Raw genomic sequence first — 21,650 nt, forward strand, 5'->3', positions numbered from 1 at the left:
TCATACAAAATATTCTGCTAAACTATCCCAACAGCCTATCGATACTGCTAATAAAGGTCAATACAGTCAGTCAGTTAGACCACATGAAAAAATATTGTGGTTTCTGGTCACCACCCTACATCCAGAATTTAAGCAGCATGCGACTTTTTTTATTTCTTTAAATAATTTTTTCTCTGTAAAATTTCTAGAATCATGTGAGTTTTCCGTTTTGCCTTCTTCCATAACAAGAAATGGTGAAAGATAGACATCAAATCGGCCCATTCATCGAAACTTGTGTTCAGGAAACCCTTTCACTGCACTAAAAAGTGTCACAAAAGTGTCTTGAATAAATCAATTCTTTCATTTTTTTTTGTCAAATTTGGAATACTGATTTTCTCTCATTTTCAATAAATATGATGCTGATTTTCTCCCATTTTTATACACTGTAGGTTACAACACTTGAACTCTCCATTACAACCTTTTTTTAAAAATATGAAACGTGTAATGTATGAAATAAGCTCTCATTTTGTGGTATATGTTTATTGGCAGCCCATTCTCTTCGTTTCATAGTTTTTTTCCATTTGTTTTCAGAAAGGTATGTACTTCCTAAAAACAAAGCTTGGCGGCTTGCAGTGACGGGATATGGTTTAAAACAGCTTGTATTTATTGTTTATGTTGCTGTGACATCAGCCCAAACCATCTGAAGGCAACTACATCCAGATAGTCACCTGACCAGAGAAAGGTCAATCTACAGATGCTGTTGGCTACATCATGGCAAGATAACAAGGAAATAGAACTGACAATATAAGCTAAACAGTATGATACAAATATTGTTGCCAATATGAGGGGATAAAAGAACTTATATTGAACAGATTATACGGAAGAATGCCGCAAGAAAGACAGACTATTCCGGATCTTCAGAAGAAGAATGAATATAAATGTTTGAGTATAAATTCAACAATCCAACGTCGGTGTAATTTTGTTCGCTTGTTCGATTCACACCCGTTTTATGTAAAAAAAATGATATCCTCCAGGATTCTGTTTTATGCTTTTGGTAGTACTGAGCTCTTTAATGTATTGTACGCTGAACTGACGTTCGTAAAATAAAGAGACATGAAAAAAAGAAGCGTCTGCTTACAAAGATCGCGGAAACCCGAAAACAGATTAAATTCGGTGCAAAACGATCCTTTTAAGGATCGTTTTAAAATACCCGGCTCCACAGAATGCTTATCTACAAAGTGTTTGTTTTTGGGATTCTGTCCCACTCGCTAGAGGTGATTAGCTAGTCATATAAAAGAGATTACTAGAAAAATCCATTATGTGAAACTCACATTAGACATAGACGACGCGCAAGTGTCAAATTCTGTTGCCAAGTAATGCGTGATTTAGAGATTGGGTCAAAAGTCGTGGTTATTGAGATCAAATATTCCGATGAAACTGATATGGCCGGTTTTATATAATGACGGTTATATTTTCGAGGACAAAACGCCGTAGCGACAGACTTGCCTAAGTGAATTTGCCCACGACAGCGAGGCGACTTTATTCTCTGTCAGCCTAGGGTGGCACACTTCTAGTCCAATTACAGAATTACCTCCCTCAAGTGCGTTTACAAAACAGTGCTTATACACTCAAACGGAACTCGGAGAGTGTTGTGTTTGAGAACTCCCGTAAAAGCACACGAAAGATAGTGCAAGATAAAGTCTTTAAAACACCAAGATACTGATGCGGTACAACTCTTTAATTACGACTTTAATGAGTAGGACACTTATGGGGTAGCATACAAGAAAGAGCAACGTACAAGCAAAAGAAAAAGATTATCGTGCTACAGCGTGGACTCGATAATGGTGAGTTTCCTCTCTTCGTCCCATTACAATCTTTTATAGCTTTATTGAAAACTTAACATTGTTATTATTTGCTTTATTTATCAAGTAATTTCGTCCGCAGTAAGTCCTAACAGTGTATTTGTTGGAAAGGGGGGGGGGGGGGAATTGTAGATGGACTGTGTGCCTAAACTCAAGAAATAAAATCAAGACCCTTGTTGGGTAGTTAGCCTTTTTATTACGCCCGGTATGCTTCATAAGGCTTTTGTCAGTAATCTTGCAAGCACTATGGGCTGTATAAATAGAACAAAACACTGACCAATACGTAAGAATCCTTTACAGTCGATATACTAGCCTTTATAAGGATTAATTAAAACGAGATGAGATGAGAAGTACGTGTATACGCAGAATAAAAGCGATTCAACGTAGCTTAACCCGATATTTTAAAATACACCACATCCAATAACGGCACCCTTCCTGGCTTTCTTCCTGTCTGTTACTATCAGTTCACCTATCCGTGTCGCGACTCTGTTCTTTCGCGTTCGCTTTTTTTGTGTCCGCATGAGAAATTGAGAGACAATCACGATTTCTTAAGCAGGTGACATTATAGAGGGGGCTTCTTTTATGTTTTCCATGTTATTATTATTTTTAAGACTGCGCAAATTATTTATCTTGTGCTATAAGAGAAAGGCTGTCTACCGATAAAAAGAAATTAAAATAGTGTATAGTATATATTTGACCCTACGGTAAAATTAATGTAATTAAACATAGAAAAAAGAAATGCAAATTATGGCCATACTACCCTGAATGTCACAGGCGAATTTATCTATTAGAGGTCTCATAGTAAACAAAAAAGGCCTGACACTCAAGATATACAAATGCTAGAAAGTAAAGCCTTGTTTACTCACTTCAGACAATCCTGACACGAAAGCGGTCGATTTGTCTCATGGCTTTTTTTTTCGTTTATTGGTGAATTAATTGTTTAGAGATACAGCCACATGACGCAATTTTTTTCTAGCGTAGAGCTTGTCCCGATTTTAATCTTTAGTCACATTTTATTTCATTCCATCTAAACAAGCTTTTAATTACATTATGTTTTTTAACTCGGACATAGAAAGTCTTGTGTGACTGTCTCGACAAGATTTTTCATTCCGTCCTCCCTGTTTCTGTTGCCTAGGTAGAAGTTTATGTAGTTAAAATGGGGGCTTCTGTTGTTTTGCTTTATTTACCTTTATTTCCTACTTTTGGTTTTGCAAGAAACTTACAAACACAGAGATAAACAATAACAGGACATCTACAGTGCGAGATTTGAATCTCGGACTATACTAGTAATCTCGGACTGTTCTAGTAATTTCGATATAATTTCGTGGTATATAACATGCTTATATTGACAACGATCTTTGAAAGTTTCAGGAAGACTTAGGTATTCTTTTGGCTTGGCTTCGCAAACGAAGATTTCAGGGGTGTCCCACCACAGGTCCACTTTAAGGTAGTTCTGTTGTGTTTTCAGGTTAAATATATCCTGCCGCTGTTCATGGACCCTGAGGTCCAGTTGAATAAAATCAGAAATCATTGTTTTAAAATATTATGTTTAAAATATTTCCGAAAAGCGTCTGACATTTACTCTAACGCTGGCCCAAGAAGCGAAATTCGAAATATTTTTATAGCGCGCGAAAATCGCTATACACTGATATTGGAAATACTAAATAAGTATATTATGAGTAGATAATTCCACATTGACTGCATTATCAAAAAAAAAACATGCGATAACTGTCTAAATCCTTGTCAACATAAATAGCACCTGAAAAAAAAAGCATGCAAGCTCTCACAACGGAAAAAAATCATGCACGTCTTGGAGACAAGAAAAAAAAACATGCACGACTGAGCCCTCCCCACACCACCCCCTCCCCCCTTCATTTTTCTAATGGTCCGTCCATTATCAAAAAGTATTCGGCCCTTTAGCCGTCACCCTTGCAAAAACCCCCTAATATTTATGACCGTGCTACGGCACCGGTATGTATAGTATTCGAGAGGGGAGGGGGGGGCTAGGGCTACCTTAACAACATCCCTCAACCCCCCTCCCCCACCCTCTTAGACTGTGAAGTAAAACATTATGGACAAAAAAATGTCTATGTCCTTCTTCGGCGTTCATGCCTCAACCCCCCCTTATGATTTAGGAGACTTAGGGATTTGGAGTCTTGATATTGCATAAGCTGCCTTTTTTTCCCAGTGAGAGCAGTGAATTGGACCTCAAAAGAATAACCTTAGGAAAATGACATCTCTCTTCACATGAAGATAAGGTACTAAAAATAAAAAACAATTGAAAAAAAATAATGACAAGTCTTTTGGTGAAATTACCCTCTAAGTAAAACATATATTCCTTATTCTTTCAAGTTTTTGTTTTGGATATTGGAAGTCAGAACGCGCGACCAAGCGTGTGGATAGTGTTCAAGGCGCTTAGAGGCGTTCTAATTGTCTGAAAGCCTCGTGTGAATTTGTGTGAGTAAATAATGTATTTTTTATGGGGGGGGGGGGGGGGCAGTTCATCTATAAGTTTTACTTTCAGCAGGCTTAAACTTCTTGCCCTCTCCTCACACCAAGAAGAACTATTTAACTATAATTTTGTGCACCGTTTATCGTGTGTTTCGTCTCGTCTTCGGTCTTCTTATAGTGACAGTTGAATCTTTGATCTTGGAGATAATCTCGTGTCGATTGATTGGTAATCACCTCATCCAGTCGTATCATGTTCCACCCTATTGTCACATCGGGAAGTAGCACAGCCTAAACCATGTTCCGCTTAACAAGGGTCACCTAATGGATTTTTAATCTATTGATTTCCCTTCTTTTTTATTTATTTTTATTATAATTATTATTAGTATTATTATTATTTTCTTTTTGCACTGAAAATCATTTTGGTATTTATTTCTGGTCGCGTCAAAGTCATCTTTCTCTTAATCCGAGCCCGCATTTATGGTGACAGCGGTGAACACCGAGTGTAGATCGGGAGCAGTGTTTGAACAAGCCGCCATCTTGCGACAGATGCTCTGTTATTTGTTTATCTTGATTTGTTGTTTATCGAAAGATATAATAAGAAGAAATGACCAACCGACATTTCCATTAGTTCAAAACATAACTTATCTTCGTGTTGGTCCTTATGACTGCTCTGTGTGCTTTTAAGATGGTTTCCCTAATAATGTAATATCCTTCTCTTGCCTTGTATTTGAAAGAGAAAAATAGAAATAAAATATTTTGGAAAAATGAACCTAAACTACTTAAGAATCGAAATCCAAGATGTTGAACCGAACCCAAATAAAATGCCGATAAACTGACTATAACTCTATTTGCCCTAGACAAAAAGATAAGAATGCATCTCATGAAAAATCTTAATCAAAAACCATAATCCTCAAAACGCCGGTGAATGCGCAGGAGAGCTTTTTGATCACTGTGTCAGCCTAGCACTCACTCAACTGTAAACATCTCACGCTTATGCAGATGTATGATCACTCTATAGAAATTGACAATGTTTGCGAAACCTTTTTTTTTTCAATTTCCTATCAAACTTGTATCTTTTCAAACAAAGTGTTTCATGACAAATGGCATGATATTTGATACAAAGGTACCGTAGGCATTCTTAGGAGTGGTATGCTTAGCTGTTTCTACCCTAAAGGAAAATTGAATCAATAAATGAAGTGACGTTGAACTTACACAATGTTTTCATTTTTTTCATGTTAATACTTTTAAAAGCAGTTATATAATACCTAAGTAAAAAATGATTTTCCGATCTAAACCACTTGAAATACCATATTTGATGAGTGTACGAAACCCAACCCAAGTAAAGCCCCAAGCTCTCAAGCAGATTTTACTGTTTCCTGCTTTGCTTGAAGGTTATAATTTATTGGTGTTTTGGTGTATTCACAAGTCCAAAGGGAGAATATTTCGTATTCATGGTAATTTATAGATCAAAAACACAGGTTATTCCTCATTTGCCGTTCGCTTCCAGTAAAGATCAATCAATGTGTTATTATTTTATGTTCGGCTATGAAGGGCATCTGCACTAAACCTCCTCTTCAGTGGCCGTCAAACTTCGCGTGTACGCCTATCTCTGTGAAGTCATAACAACGTAAATCAAGACTGTGGTGATAAGAGGAGCTCAAATTGTTTGTCTAAGCTTTCGTAATGGCGTTCATATCGCCATCCGCTGCATCAAAATGCATCAAGGTGGCTATAAAAAACCTGCAAGGTATATGTGACATGAGAGTGAAAGGATCCTCGCTCATCTAGCGTCAAAATATCTTGATCATGCAGAGAGGCGTAGACGCTTATAAGTGGCGAAGTCGATCAAAGAAGCGAAGTTCACGGATCTACGAATATAACTGATTAGCAGAGACCAACAGCCAATACCGTACCAGCCTTTATTTGGGGAAGACTCTTAGCAGGATATCAGTTAAAGTTTCTTCGCAGTGTTGAGTAAGAGTAAGCAATTAGATTCGCGTCGGAAAGCAAAAGAGGCGGGAAGTCGACGGTTCTTTTTTTATTATTCCGCGTTCTGTCACCAGAAAACAGAAAGTGCGCATAACACCAGCCAAGATTTGATTATGCTCTGCGCTCTCCAAACTCGCTTGGTGAAATGAGGGCGCTTATTAAACACATCGCGATCATCGGCACTTTGCTGATATTAGCTGGACTTGCAGACTGCCTTTACTGTCATCAAGAGACCGACTGCTTTGGCGTCTACCCGCACTGTTGCGACGGTCACTGCAAGAAGACATGTAACACGTCATGCACCACTTCTAACGACTGTGGCTCCCCCAATAGCCTTCAGGAGAAGTGCTGCAATGGCAAATGCGTCAGCATTAATACCATTTGTCCTAACACAACTACATCCTCCACGCAACTCAGCCCCGCCATCATCGCCGTCCTTGTCGTGTGCATAGTGGTGTTCGCCGCGCTAGGTAGTGTCGCCCTTGTTTCGTACCTCTGTAAGTGCGGGTTCTACTCCAGGCGAAGCCGTTCAATGAGCGTTTTCACGCCGTGTCAAGGCGGCAATAAGCGCGACAGTGGCACGGCGTCCTGTGTGGTGGCCGTCAAGGTGACAAAGGCAGGCGAGCAGGAAAAAGCTCCGAAAACGCACATCTACGCTGAGACTTCGTGGGTGGGAAAGGATTTTATTCAGTCAAAGGGAGCGTACACGAACATTTCAAAGACTGTAGAGAATGAAGACTAAAGCAATAGAGAGGTTTTTAAAACTTAATGGGTTGACAAACATTAAAAAAATCAAGGGGTGATAACCAGAAATCGACGGAGATCTGTTTCATTCTCGACAGAATTTGAGTCCGTCTAAAAGATCGTAAATTAAACTAGTGAATAGTATACAAGCCACCGAAAAGACCTAGAACAACAAAGAAGTGATACTCGAAGGCAAGGTGAAGTCGTGCTGTTTTAAGGACATCTGTTTAGATTTATCATTATGTGGTTTATTTGATCTATTAGTCAAATTTCGTATAGCCAAGGAATGCATATCAACCACCAGATATAGTTTGGTGTCAAGAATCGCTGTCAATTAGCACATTTACGGACGATATTCCTGGCCTAATGGGTCTTCCCTTCAAGTGTGTTACGATGCCGCCTTCAATTGGGTCGAACAATACACAGAACAATACTAGGTTAACAGGTTCAATGATTATTAAACTTTTAGGAGTAGGAATGACAGGAGTTCACTAGTCACTAGACCTAGCGGGCTATAGAGAACCCGACAAAATGCTTTTATTCTTCATTAATGAACAAGGAGGCCGCTATCGCTTTTAAATAGTACAAGCGGATCTTGTGGCCTAAAAGCGATATATCAATATGAGTTAGTTTAATAGTGTGATGTTTTTGGATTTTCTTCTTATACGTGCATCGCAGTATGTCTGTTTTTCTTTTGCTTCTCGCCTCAGGTCACTTCCATTTTATCTTCTACCCCACTGGGTAAAGTGCCATCCAAAAAAAATCATAACAAGAGAATGCATACAAAAATATAAATAGTCCAACTTTGTATATAAACTTTGGTCGTTAGCAAGTAAATAAAGTAACGATGATGTTTGGTTCGGAAATGTCTTTTTGTGATCGAACTTGACTATAGTCAATAACTGGAAATATCAATGTTCGGTGTTATTTCCGTTTTTAGAAGCGCAAAGAATTGTCTTCTATGTTTTAATTAAAGCGAAAGCGTTGAAGTGCGAAGTGAAAATAGGATAACAGTTCTAATAGGATTGCTTCTAAATGAACCGTCATAGCCGGAGGGCACATAACGAAACGTGCCGAGAATGTCGACCTTTCCATTATCAAACACAAGCACACCATTTTACAGTTTTGGTTCTGCTGATAGATCTCCTCAGTATAGATTTGTCCCATTATTTTTACTCAGGTAAACGCTAGCTATACGGCGTTAATGAAACACAACCTGCTTTCCTTATCAGCCAAAAGAAAAAAATCTGTTTTAAATGGGTTATAGTTTGCTCGTTAGCTTTCAAGTTCATCAAATTTACACCTAGTTTATTTGAAGTGTAAGTTAGTTTGTATTTAGATTAATTCTCGAATACAATTTCTTAGACCATTTAAAGTTTTGTTAACAGAAAAATGATGAAATCTAATTTAGCGCATTAGACAGAAGCGGCAATGATTTCTCTCATAAAGTTGTGAATTAAGGCGGAAATCAGTCGTACTAAAGAAGAAACTGAACACTTCTCTTAACTTAGGTTTTTATTGAAAATCCCCCTCGTACAAAGATGAGGGGATGTATTTACTTGGGCTTATCCTCGATCAAAGCGAGACGCGGCAATTATCGGCTTAGTTGTCAGTGTTCTTTTTTGCGGAAGGAACATGTACAAGTGCGCACTCTTGATTTGTGTTTTATAAAAGAATCCGATCCTTTTCTTTTGGCGGCGAATGTCTGCCTTTGCTGGCATGGGAAATAACCAGTATTAACCGACTGGTGAAGGGCAACCTTTTGACCGCCAAGTGCCCGAATACACAAGCGCAGTATGATAATAATTTATTCGTTACTTTTCCATAACATTGATTCGACCCATCGGATATTAATAGTACTCAAACTAGCAATATTTATTCTTGTAATTAAATATTTTATATCTTTGTTTTCGTTTAAGGTACCGAAATTGAGTTTTGTTTGGTATAAGTAACTATTAAACACAGCAAGAATTGTCTAGGTGCAATGTCACATGTCTAGCCTACGCTCAATCGCTTCTTTATTATGTTTGCTTTTAAGCTTTTTTGGCGGAAGAGACATAAAAAGAAATTCAAGTTTCTCTCTGTCTCTCAATTTTTCATTAATTTAAAACTGAATTTTACTTAATTAAATCTTAATGATGTGTCCTCCTTTTTGTTGATCATGAAAATGACAATTGTTGGGCGTGTCACGCACGTTGACCACCGGTGCACCTTCTTGGCAATTCTCTGATTCTTGCCATGTTTGCCAAAATGGGCCGTCAGACGTTGTAATTTGTGTGGCAACAACTTCATTTTTTTTCCTATGGTAGCTCTACGCATGAATGGAAAACATTTTTTCCTATTCTAAGTTCAGGCTCCTCAGTCTAGGTAATCCCCCTCCCCCCCCCCCCCCCCCCCCCCCCCCCCCCCGCCCGCCCGCCCGCTAACTTGAGACCCCGACCACATAAAGTTGCGCAATGTTATAGCACACCGCTGTTCGTGTATATTGTTTGACATGAGAGACTCAAACGTAACTGTCACAAGAGTCTTGCTTGGAATGCTAACAATTACGAAATCTTGGTCAAAGTTCAATAAAAGAAAAAAATTGTTTTATATCGCCAAGACAAACTGCCGGTGATATTATAATTCTGCAAGTTATCAAACTAAAATACGTCCTTGATAGGGTAGATTCTCAAACTTGCCGTTATTATTATTGATTCTTTGTATCTTACACCACCACAATCACCCCAATTATAATCACCACAATTATATCCAATGTAAAAAAAAAAACGGCAGTGGATCATGGGTCATGCTTTTGTTGCCTATAATCTGCCGTTTGTCTTAAGTGTTTGTTCCTTAACAAAACCGCATTCTACTTTTAGTACATTCCTGGGCTGACCTCTTTATTTTCCCGATACTTGTAAAGTCATTTTGTATGTACAAAAAGATACTCTTGATTTCTCAAAACAAACAGAGAAATCAAAAGGCGTGCCATTACATGATGGGGGCGATTGAGGAATTCATATTAGTGATGCAAATGAACCATGTGTTTCGAAACCTCAAGTTGACATCAAAACAGAAAAGTAGCTATTAACTATTAAAGTATAGGTATGAACTCTTATCGTCGAGAATGCAATAATAGCCCAAATGACGTCACCCAGTGATCACTTTTTTTCGACTTATAAAATTTATATTAGAGAAATATCCAAACAAACAACCGAACAAAAATGTACAAAACAGTGTATTGCCACTGAATATCAATTAACATAATGTTGTTGTCTTATTTTGTTTTGCTTGTCAACATAGTTTTTGACAGTATACAGTCCGAACGCTTTCATTCTTACGGGCAAACGAAGGACGAAGGTACAGAGTTTCGTTTGCCATCGATTACCCTCAGCAGTCATGTCTCTTCTTTGAGCGATTATCGGATAAACCTAGAGGATCGGAATACAATATATACTAGATTGTAAACCCAACTAAACCCACAGGCTTTCGACATGAATTGATTGGGATAATTTAGAAAACTTTGGGATTACCATGTCTGACAAAGAATGCTAGTTTTCGACGCAAATAATCGCTCTTCTGAGAGTGGAAACTTTTCAATGTAATGTTCTGAATGTAGTGTAACGCGAATTATCCGTTATTAGGTGTTACTTGTGCGACGTGTTTTACGAGAAGTGCTCTACGCTTTTATCAAGTGGATGGTCGATAACGGGCTTCTTTACGAGAATCGAAGCGGCGTCCTTTAACGATGCAGCCAATCGCAGCATCACAATGTTCGCTTAACAAAAAAGCGCGCCTTGTAATTATGAGATCAGTGAACATTTTAACACTGCGGTGATCCTTATTGTTCTATAGTTAACTCCTGCAAAGAAAGAAGGGTGGAAGATAGGCGTCCTTAAGATTTTTTAACGATTAATACGGGAGTGTGTAAGTTCTTTGTGCACTTGTACGGCAAACTGTAACCGCAATATACAGTAACAAAAGAAGATCAAACAGTCTTCTGTAGCTAAGCTAAAATTGACATCTGCTTGACAACCTTTTGTGGGTTCATGTCACTGAAATGTATGCCAACGAGGTTTGTTTTCTTTTGATTTAATGTATTTGCATTTAACGCGTGATTTTGTATTTCTGTACGATTTCTAGGTTCGACTGAAGGGGCCCCAAAGCAACCTAAAATGGAAGCATACGATCTCCGTGCACCACCGCTAGCCACTGCTACCGTGGACAGAACACTGAGAGGTTCTAGGCTATCTACTAACGGACCACTAGGGGCTTTAGCAAAGGGACTCCCGCACGGGTTTAACGACTGTTAGTTATTTGGAGCCAAAAGCCATTACTGTACTCCAGCTTGCTTATGTTTACAAGCGCAGTTTTACCGCCAGACCTGGTCGTAATTCGAGATCTAAAAATCAGAGGTATGGACAAAAAGCGCTACGTCGACTTACACGAAGAACTGCTGCGAAAGAAATTCTACGACAATGTTATGAACTGTATATTTACGAGCAAAACACAACCTTCGTCACTAGATCCAGGAATTCTTAATGGCTATATTGCGGAGTTTGTAGCCATTAGTAACACCAATAGTTCAAGATTTCATAAATCCCACTCTTCGTTCCCTATTTCGCACAAAAAATCACATAAGCCTCAAAAAGAATTGGGTTATTACAACTTTCAAAATGCACTACAGGATATTCCCGAAGAGCAATCGGAATTCTCGGATATGTTGGAGAACTGTCCCGATCATAGCCAGGAGGTATTGAAGTATTTTTGCGAGACTTGTGATGAGCCGATATGTTTGGACTGCACTATGGCGGATCATAGAAAACACAGGTTTTGTTATCTGAGTGATGTCTACCACAAACAAACACACAACCTCGGTACTCTGTTAAGCCAGGGTAAGACAGAAATCGAGACAACAAGGAAGTCACTGAATGAGGTCAAAACACTCTTGAGTACTTTAAACGACGGAAAAAAAGCGATGGAAAACGCGATTCATGAGAACACCAAGCGACTAACTCAAGCACTTTTTGATAGGGAAAAGGAACTTCTCCAGGCTGTCGACTCGGCTTATCAGAATAAAGAGACTTTTCTTAGCAAGGAAAAGGAGCACTTGGAGTTGATTCTTGAACGGTTAAACGGCAGTTGTCATTGTACTGAGAAAGCAATCAAAATCGGTAACGAGCTGGAAATGTTAGTAATCCAAAAACATCTGAAGCGGAAACTAAACGAGGTGAAAAACACAAGACGTGATTTTAGTTCGACCGAGTTTCGCAGCGTACATTATTCAGAGCGCGAGGATGCGGTCTCATTAGTGAGGGAATCCATGGGAGATATTATAGTGTCTGACACCTGCGCGGAGTTATCGATGGCCGAAGGTGAGGGTCTGAGGAGGGCGAAGCTTGGCGCTCCCGCCGATATTGTCGTCACTGCTATGGACTTCAATGAGAAGCGTCGGCTCCACGGTGGAGACACCGTCACTGTCAATGTAAAGAGCCCCTCCCGTCAACTCCAGCCCCCGGTAGAGGACAAAGGGGACGGTACCTACTGCGCCTCATTCACTCCAAGCGAAAGCGGAGACCACGAGGTCGCCATAGAGATTCACAAAAAGCCGATTAAGCATAGCCCATTTCTTGTGCATGTAGCAAGCCCACGGGATTATGCCTCGATCGCGCGACCTTTTCTAGTGTTCGGTTCGTACGGCGAGGGGAAAGGGAAGTTTAAGCTGCCGTGTGGTGTGACGGTCGATAGGTCAGGACGCATCATTGTAACAGACTGCCATAACCACCGAGTTCAGATATTTGACCAGGAAGGGCGGTATTTACGAAGCTTTGGTTCCTTGGGAGAAAAGAATGGACAACTAAACAACCCAACGGATGTATGTGTTGACAAGAATGACAATATATTTGTATGTGACAAAGACAACCATAGAATTCAGAGCTTCACAAAGGAGGGGCTCTTCTTATCTAAGTTTGGAAGATATGGCGACGAGCCGGGATGTTTGAAGCGTCCATGGGGGATTACTATAAGCAGCAATGGTCACGTGGTGGTGACAGATCGCATTAATAGTCGGGTCCAAGTGTTTAAAGAGGATGGCAGCTTAATTAAGGTAGTCGGTAGCCATGGCAGTGGTGATGGACACTTGGACAACCCATACCACGCAGTTGTCTCGGCCGATGGCACCGTCTACGTAACAGACGGTAATAACCACAGGGTTCAAGTCTTTGACTCCAACGGCAATAACATCAAGAATTTTGGAAATGACGCCGCGCTCGAAAACGCTAAGCTGAAGTACCCGACAGGCATTGCGCTCGACAACGAGGGTCACGTGCTCGTTGGGGACCAATACAATCACAGGATTCAGGTGTTTGACTTAGAGGGGGAGCTAGTCACGAGTATCACCGCGGGACTTCAGGGCCCGGGCCAATCGTGTTATCCGAAGGGCCTTGCGGTCACGCCTGAAGGCCGAATTGTGCTCGTAGATAGTGATAATCATAGAGTAGTCATCTTGTAACCAAAATCATGTACTATGGAGATTTGCAATGAGAAATCACGGGACTTTCTCGCATCATATTGGTCAGATTTTTATCAGAAACTAGCCCCCCCCCCCCTTCCCCCAGAAAAATTAGGTCCACTTTTTCGGATTTCGCCCCCCCCCCCCCCCCCCTTCCCCCCAGAAAAATTAGGTCCACTTTTTCGGATTTCGCCCCCCCCCCCCTCCCTTGTATACGGGCCTGGAAAGTCATTTTATTTCTAAGTACAAAAGTACTTAGGTACTTTTTCTTTCCTTATTTTTTATCCATGGATTTGTATGCATTTTCAGAAAAGTCGTATTTTTTTACACATCAAGCTTCCATAAGTAAACTTCTCATAACAATTGTTTGTCTTTGAATTTTAAGGAGCGACACTTTGGCCAACATTTTCACCTCAAAGTGCAAAAATAATCGATAGCAAAAATGTGCATAAATTAACAGATTTTTATCATTCATAAAATGATATATTTGAAAAAAGGAATACAAACCATTAAAGTCAAGAAAATATTTGTGAAAGTTCACATAATAATCTACCCGATGTTTGCACTATGTTTGCAGAATTATTCTCTCCCGAAGTCAAAACCAAGAAAATATAGCTGCCCTTTTGTCCTACTGAAGTGGCTGAAGCCCAAGTCCCGTCATGAGCCAACAATATTTAGTTAAGTTCCACTCTGAAAGCATGAAACATAAGTATCCCGCTTCGATTTTTTTTTTAAACTGATTGAGTTTCGAGGTTTCGCGCCTACATGAATTATGAAACAAACGCGTCTATTCAAATTATTGCCCTTCTATTCAAATACCCCCACCTGACCGATCCACCCAGGAGGATCCTGAAGGGGTAAAACGGGAGCTGGGATTCGCCTTATTATAGGGTTATAGGCCGGGAAAACGGGATTAGGGTTACCGGACCGGGAACAGTAATAGACGTGCTTTAACGGGATTTTTCTAATCTCTTCTTGTTTATGCTGAAAACGTTGTTAATCTATAAAATTTTTCGCTTTTTAAGAGCTTTTTAATAGTCAGAACTTCAAAAAACCTTGCTGGTCAGCGGACCCAACTACTCGCGAAGGTCAGCGGTTGCCAGTGCGTGTCGGTATTCCTGTGTGCATCGACCAGCATGCACAGAACGGCCCGCACAGAACGACGGAAATCCAATATGGCGGATGAAAAGTTAAAGTGAAACAGGCGAGACCATTAGCATTCTTCATAATTTAACGCATTTTGAATAACTTCAAGCGGGAGAAACAAGCTTTAGACTCAATGGCAGAGTTTGGCGCGCATTTAAATCAAAATGCAAGCTCTGAACGTCCTACAATATTTGAAGTCATCGCTCAGGAATCTATGACAAGCGTGTTACGTCCTGCCGTAAATTACGCTTTGAAGATCATAGCCAGCTCTAGGCCGGACCGATTAGGATGGCTTTGGCGCTATGGAGAGGAACTTTACACAGCACTAGACTTGATGGTGCAGAACTACTTTTTGCGCAAATATGGTGGTTCTTTTTCGGAGCATTTCTATGGTTTGAAACGAGCTCCATGTGAAGCAAGCCACCCCTGGACATTCCCTGTTAGAACCACAAGTATTACAGCAAGAACTATACTATCTGATAAACAACGATACTTATCCCTGCTTGCACTTGTTGTAGTCCCGTACCTTAGGTTAAAGATGGACCAGTATTTTAACAGACTGAAGGAGGAGAATCTACATGCGAATACTGCATATTCTCCCAGAAGACAAGCTCTGGTTTTGCACATAAAAAAGATCTTACTTTCTGTGTACCCATTTCTTCACTGCGTATGGGAGAGTACTTTTCTAGGTTACCAAATGCTCTACATGTTTTCACGTTGTGATTCCCACTCGCCCCTTGTTCACTGGATTGGATTAAAGCTACAAAGACTTTCAAAGGAGGATATTCTCGCCCAAGTAGTTCACAAGGACATCTTCTTTCCCTTTGTGGGAAAAAAATGGAAGGACTTAATCATATCTTTACCTCTGGCAATTCCAAACATACTTGCAAAGATGCTAGCAAATGGGTTGCCCTTGTTAGTATTTTTCTTAAAGTTCATGGAGTGGTGGTATTCTAGCGAGAATTCACAGACTGTGACAATGGTTACACAGCTGCCAATTCCACCACCTCCACCCAAACCTAAGGTAACATTATTGGCCTTTATGTTAAATAAGGTGTTCCACCTCTATGCTTGTCTTGGGACCCTTTGAGATTTTGGGTTGTGATCTAACTTGTGATATGAGATCAAGACTCAAATTGATTAACGTAGAATGAATTCACTTACAGCGACATGTTTAGAGAAAAACACAGGGTTGGGTCCAGAGCAATAAATCATTCTAAGTTGAACTCTTACATATGCTCAAAATGGAATCCTTATAGCTCCAATAATAGGTCACTAGATCCATCTAGGAGCTTTTTTCTATCCAAAATGCACCAACAATTAAATGCCTTCTTAACAGACAAATTTGTCGGCGTCAAATGTTTTCAGTGGTTAACATCCCAGTACACATGAGAAGGGTGGAACCTGGACCCCTCCTCTGGAAATGTGCCTGCACTAATTAGTAAGTGGGGCATTTAAATGAACTAGTGATACTTCAGATTTTTTATGGGAGATGTTTTTTTTATGTTAAGCAAAGGTAACTTGACACAAACTAGAACAGTGTTAGTCTTCTTGTTTCCTGACTTTTCTTTACATGAGAAGCAAACGGTTATCTAATACATGTCACATTGACACTTAGTGTCATCTGCTGTTTATAGCCCTTGTGCTCACTTATGATTATATTTTCTGTGAATTCCAGCCTGCAGAGTATGGCTTGTCCTTGCCTAGTCACCCTGCGCAGTGCCCTCTTTGTGCGAAGGTCAGGACTAACCCCACTGCCCTGTCGACCTGTGGCTATGTATTCTGCTATCCTTGCATTTACCGCTACCTTGGTCAACATGGCTGTTGTCCTGTCACTCACCTGCCAAGCACACAGCAGCAGCTTGTTAGAATATATGTCAGCGATGACATGTGATCAGAATAATGTACTTTATCAATTTACTTGTTCAAATCTTTAATGACAGGGGCAGATCCAGGAGTTGGAAAAGGGGGGAGCGAAGCAAGGGTTAAAAAAAGGGGGACACAGATTAATTGTTCTTCCATGGATTTCCTTATATTTCTTATCATTTTTAAGCCAAATATCTGAAAATATGGGCCCGGGCCCTGCTCGGCCCACCCCTAGATCTGCCCCCGAATGGGATTTGGCTGATTGACTTGCCTTGAGCCCATGGGTATTTTTAAGGGATAACATTTGATTTCTAGATATTATAAATTAGATGTTGGGAATATACCTGTTGGATACATTGTCATTCCATCAAAATTGTACATCTGAAGACTAATAGAAAAAAGTTAACATTATTCAAGGTTGTCAGTCATGATTTGGATATTTGGAATCCTGTGCCACGTGGATGGGAGGGGGGGGGGGGGGGGTGGCACAAGGCAGCGTGTGGGAATGTACAGTATATTTATTACTCTTGGACCCCAGGGGAAAAAATCATACATAGTCCCTTGGTTTTTAGGTTCATGATTGAAGTCAATGTAGAGATGGTAGATATCAACAATGTTATTTTTTCTATCAAATTTGAAAAATTTTTGTTTACTATTTCTACAGATGCTGGAATACTAAACTAAGTTCATTTGGTGGATAGAATCAGTTATATACAATTTAAAACAAAAGTTTAAGAAAATCTATAAGATATAATTTATGTAATAAATAGGTTCATGTTTCACTGTGAAGATTCAAATTGATCTAAGTCACTGCTAGACTCCAAGCAGTAGCCTCTGTGTCCAGTGTCACTTTTCTGTTTGGGAGAGAAGTGAAATGCTTGACACATCAAAGGTTGCTTGCAGCCTTAATCACTGCCCTGTTTTACCAATCCAAGATTCATCAACCCTCATTGCCCCCAATTATATTTAAGAGATCCCCATGTTGGCAAGGTAATTAAAACACAATGTACCAGGGACATCACCTGTAGGGGTCCCATGGATTTTGGTCTTGTTCTCCAGTGACCCATTTTCAGCTAAAAATCTTACTAATTAGCAAGTAAAAAACAAACTGTGGTTCTCCCAACTCTGACAAGAAGTTTCCTGGATTTAGATAACATTTCACCATTTTTTCCTATCCCATAGTTTGCCATCCCTGGTGTAGTACCATATGGTTGCTTATTAAATACTCACACTTAATTGTGTCAATAGAGAAACTGACACATGGCTCTTTTAAATTTTTCATTTAATGCTCTTTATTACTGTTTCACTATAAGAAAGTGACACTGAGAGCCATGTTTGCTTTTGAAGGCTTAGCCCATTGAACAATTTGCTCAATTTGATTTCTAATTTGAACAGCTGTCCAAAGAGAAAAACTTAGTTACATAGGTTCAATTACTGTTCCATTCATCCTCCTGACTTACTAATTTATTAATTTCTAAAACTATAGAATGTCTAAAACTCTGTCTTCTCTCTTGATGATGCATTATAGTCCGAGTCAGTTCGTGTATTTTTACTAGCTCTCTTAGTCTTGAGTTTGGAGAGAATCTCATAGGCTTCTTGGATTTCCATGAAGTGTTTTTGAGCTTCTTCCTTGTTATCTCTATGTCTGTCTGGGTGCCATTTCATTGCAAGTTTCTTGTATCTCTTTTTTATTTCTTCCTGGGTTGCATCCTCTGTTAAACCAAGCACACGATATGAGTTTTTCTCTCCTCTCGGGTCCAAGGCCTTGACAAAGTCGTCATAGAGATTCTGCCATCCATTCTTTTGACCTTCATCGTACAATTGCCAAAGAACATCCTTGAATTCTAGCCACACAGGGGAGTTAAAGAAGTGGTTCACTGCATCCCTCAGTTTGATCGTTTCCCCATCTTCAGTTGTGACCTCAGCATTGAAATAAATAAATGATCCCCACAAGGCACACATGATCAAACCTCCTAGGGCTAATACTTGCACACGTCTACACAGAGATCTCTTCTCTTGCTTGATTTCCTTCCGGTATTCACGTTTATATTGGAACAACATTGCACCAAAGAGTGCAACATACATGTTTCCAGCTTCGTCTCCATTGATAAATGTAATAGATGCATAGGATACTAGACAGCCAATTAGCGCATACTTGAAGTCCCCCCTCTCTCTTCCGATGTTCCCAACGAGATAGATCCCCGAAGCAACAGCTAAGGGGACCCACAAAGCAGGCGTCCACTTGGGGGCCGATTCAGGAATTGCTAAGCGTGTTAGAATACCATAAAAGTATCCTACAAGCATTTGCCCGGCAAATCGAGTAGTACTGAATGGCGGTTCTTTCCTGAGTTTAATCTTGCGTTTAAGTTCTTCTATATAGTAGTGATCTTCGTTCGCATCCTCTACGTATTCTGGAATTCGCCAAAGATCGCGCAACCAACCGAGTCCGAAAACGCCGCCAAACGTCGACCACCACACAAAAGCTTGAATATCTCGACCAAGATAAAAATGATGTAAACCAAGCCAGCCTAATTTGAACCAAATAATGTAAGTAAGAAGTAGACTTTTCTTTCTCTCTACCATGATTGAACGATTGTTGTTAAACTTCTGCACAAGATATAAGTTTTTGCCGAAACCTTTCAGAGTAACATTAACTGAGCGACCGCCCGGCTAACTAATTTATGGCCTCGGTCTCACGGGGCGAGCTCTTATTGGCTGAGGTTCTGCAACATGGGGAACTCTTATTGGGGGATCATTTCGCGGGAAAAATAGCGAAAATGACGTCAAAACAACCATTACATTTTAGAATTCATTTGCTTTATTTAAGTTTTTGAAAGAGATCAATGTGCACCTGAGTAAATAAACGTAAATCACTAGCTCAAAGACAATAGATTTTATAGCTTTATTAAATATTCAAAGTACCACTGGCACCACCTTACAGGTCGCTGTGACCTCTGTGAAATAGGAGAAGCGGAACCGAAGCTCCTTGGAGTGACAAGTGTTGTAAAACGTTGTCCTATAATTCCACTGATTAGGTTCGAAGTGCTTGTATTCCGCAGAGACTCTGATAGGAGGGTCTCAATGGAGGTACCTGATTTACGGTTAACGGTTAAAAATTAACCGTTTTTATTAACCTTTGAAAAAAACGCCGTTTTTACGGTTAATGGTCAGTTTTTTTTTTTTTTTAATTAAACCTTTATGCTTAATAAGTTTCTTTAGCCATTTTACGGTTAACAGTCCCATTGAGACCCTCTGGTAGCCTCTTATTGCAGAACTTTAGAAGACCTCAAATATTTGGGAGGGGGCAAGATACACAGAAACATTAAGAGAGAAATGGGGTACAGCCACGTCTCTAAAAGTCATTTCCTCAGAATATTGGGGACCACGTTCCCATAGTGGCCCACCCAAGACAAGGGAGCGTAAAACAACGCCCGTTTATTCTCGGGGATCCATAGCGACATGGGGTCCGGTCTTCGCATCTACGAGGATGGCGCCCGTTGTTTCCCTAGGGTGGAAAACGATCTTATAAAGAGTTCCATATCCGTATACACTTTGGGGACCGATCATGAGCAAACCTAGCTAGTATTCCACTGAAACCCTTACACTGGAAACTATAAAATATTTTTTTGAGATATCAATTTAAGCGGCTGTGCCGTTCTTATCTTTGGAGCATTTTAATAAGGAAATAGGCAGAAATAGTAAACACAGGTTTAGGATAGGAAATTTAGTATTCTTGTTTATGTACCTATGTAAGCCTTTCTAACGGCTTTCGAAGACCAGGATTCAGTCATTTATACGTTACCCATGAACCACTGCGGGTAACGGATACATTGATTCTAGGGTGCAAACAGTATAATACCATAATAAATTTTTAGGAATTACACAAATGACCAATAACAATAGTACTTAATGTTGTTATTAGGTATGATCACAATTTGATTTTGCATTTTAAAACGCATCAGAATATGAGCCTTTTCATGTTTTAAGCATGTTCTTAAAACTTGATGAAATCTTGGGGTGGACGTTCTTGTGAAAAAAAAAATAGTCTTATGAAAGTGTATTCAAAACATAAACAAATAGAAAATAAACTTGATGACGCGTCAATGGTATACCGTGCGGGTGAGTGTTTCAAAGATGAAAGTGGTGCAGATGTGAGTGAATGTGAGATGTTTTTCCTTGGAAAACGACAAGCGTTTTGGTGCATCACCAGACAGACATCACCAGAAAAATTGTCCAAAAGAATCATTCAGTCTTTTGAAAGGTGCAATAGGAGTGATTGTCTTAGGGAAAGTTCATTTATTATCCCTAGGGGGGGGGGGGGGGGGGGGCGAGGATACTGTGGGAGGGGGGGGGGGGGCTCGAGAAATTGCCGAGAACTAAAGGGGGGCGTCGATAAATTGTTTGGATTTTAAAATGGGGGGCCACTTATTTCTTTGGGTGTTGGCTCTACTATATAATTTGATGAAGTGTTAAATCATACTTCTTGGTTTTTAAAGTTAAAACTTGTCTCAGCTTGGGGGCAGCTTTTTGGCATGCACAATCCAGGAGTCCAGGATACGTATTAAACGTTTTACATGAAATGCAAACCTGGATACACCCTAAATACATGTTTTTATGGTTTCCGCTATATAATAGTATAAAATGCTTATGTTCCATATCTAAAATATTAACAAAACGTTTTAATGCTATAAGCGCTCATTTTCCATCATCAAAATCCTCGCTCATATCTGATTCGCTGTCTTCCTCGCTCTTTTTCTTTTCACTTTCTTGTGCTGCGCTTTTCGCTTCTTTACGTCATCTATAGCAACCATTATCAGGTTGCAGCCTGGAGTTAGTCGCAATCACTTTTTCTGAATTAATGTTTTCAGCCAATTCCTTCCCCTCCACATTGTCCAGCTTGCAGCTAATCTCTTGATCGCGTTTCTTTGACATTGTCATTGCTAGGTTTTTCTATAAATAACCCAGTACAGTCAATAATGAGGAAAACATCCTCATAGCAAGGCTGGAAGCACCTGGGGAGGTTTCTTCTTATTTGCTCACGGTCTGGTAGAAATGTTATTTGCTCCAAGCAATGACAAACGCGGTCAAGCCATGTTGCAACAATTTCGGACACCTTTTGC

The 21,650-nt window shown here is 39.9% G+C and overlaps 4 protein-coding genes across 7 annotated transcripts; 3 read left to right on the forward strand and 1 right to left on the reverse strand.

Annotated features, from left to right (window-relative positions):
* Positions 1 to 1,380: 1,380 nt before the first annotated feature.
* LOC5515793 (E3 ubiquitin-protein ligase TRIM71-like) lies at positions 1,381 to 13,572 on the forward strand. Of its 3 annotated transcripts, none has more exons than XM_048723338.1 (2): positions 1,381 to 1,823; positions 11,151 to 13,572. In XM_048723338.1, the coding sequence occupies exon 2, from the start codon at positions 11,362 to 11,364 to the stop codon at positions 13,516 to 13,518; it is 2,157 nt and encodes a 718-aa protein (XP_048579295.1). In that variant the 5' UTR covers positions 1,381 to 1,823; positions 11,151 to 11,361; the 3' UTR covers positions 13,519 to 13,572. The 3 variants fall into 3 exon arrangements, with proteins under 3 accessions (XP_048579295.1, XP_048579294.1, XP_048579293.1); XM_048723337.1 differs by lacking the exon at positions 1,381 to 1,823 and adding an exon at positions 10,348 to 11,069; XM_048723336.1 differs by lacking the exon at positions 1,381 to 1,823 and adding an exon at positions 10,348 to 10,934.
* Positions 5,622 to 7,881, forward strand: LOC116620022. The gene has a single exon (XM_032385511.2). It carries the CDS (start codon positions 6,427 to 6,429, stop codon positions 7,021 to 7,023), a length of 597 nt encoding a protein of 198 aa, XP_032241402.1. The 5' UTR covers positions 5,622 to 6,426; the 3' UTR covers positions 7,024 to 7,881.
* A 1,035-nt stretch (positions 13,573 to 14,607) lies between the features above and the next one.
* LOC5515731 (peroxisome assembly protein 12) lies at positions 14,608 to 16,941 on the forward strand. 2 transcript variants are annotated; one of them, XM_048723340.1, is made up of 3 exons: positions 14,608 to 15,688; positions 16,033 to 16,105; positions 16,343 to 16,477. In XM_048723340.1, exons 1-2 carry the CDS (start codon positions 14,798 to 14,800, stop codon positions 16,054 to 16,056), a joined length of 915 nt encoding a protein of 304 aa, XP_048579297.1. In that variant the 5' UTR covers positions 14,608 to 14,797; the 3' UTR covers positions 16,057 to 16,105; positions 16,343 to 16,477. The 2 variants fall into 2 exon arrangements, with proteins under 2 accessions (XP_048579297.1, XP_001635840.2); XM_001635790.3 differs by lacking the exon at positions 16,033 to 16,105 and having other exon boundaries at positions 14,611 to 15,688; positions 16,343 to 16,941.
* A 150-nt stretch (positions 16,942 to 17,091) lies between these two features.
* Positions 17,092 to 19,194, reverse strand: LOC5515794 (dnaJ homolog subfamily C member 22). The gene has a single exon (XM_032385508.2). It carries the CDS (start codon positions 19,111 to 19,113, stop codon positions 18,022 to 18,024), a length of 1,092 nt encoding a protein of 363 aa, XP_032241399.1. The 5' UTR covers positions 19,114 to 19,194; the 3' UTR covers positions 17,092 to 18,021.
* Positions 19,195 to 21,650: the final 2,456 nt, after the last annotated feature.

Source organism: Nematostella vectensis, chromosome 2 (genome assembly GCF_932526225.1).
Source record: "Nematostella vectensis chromosome 2, jaNemVect1.1, whole genome shotgun sequence".
NCBI classification, from domain to species: Eukaryota; Metazoa; Cnidaria; class Anthozoa; order Actiniaria; family Edwardsiidae; genus Nematostella; species Nematostella vectensis.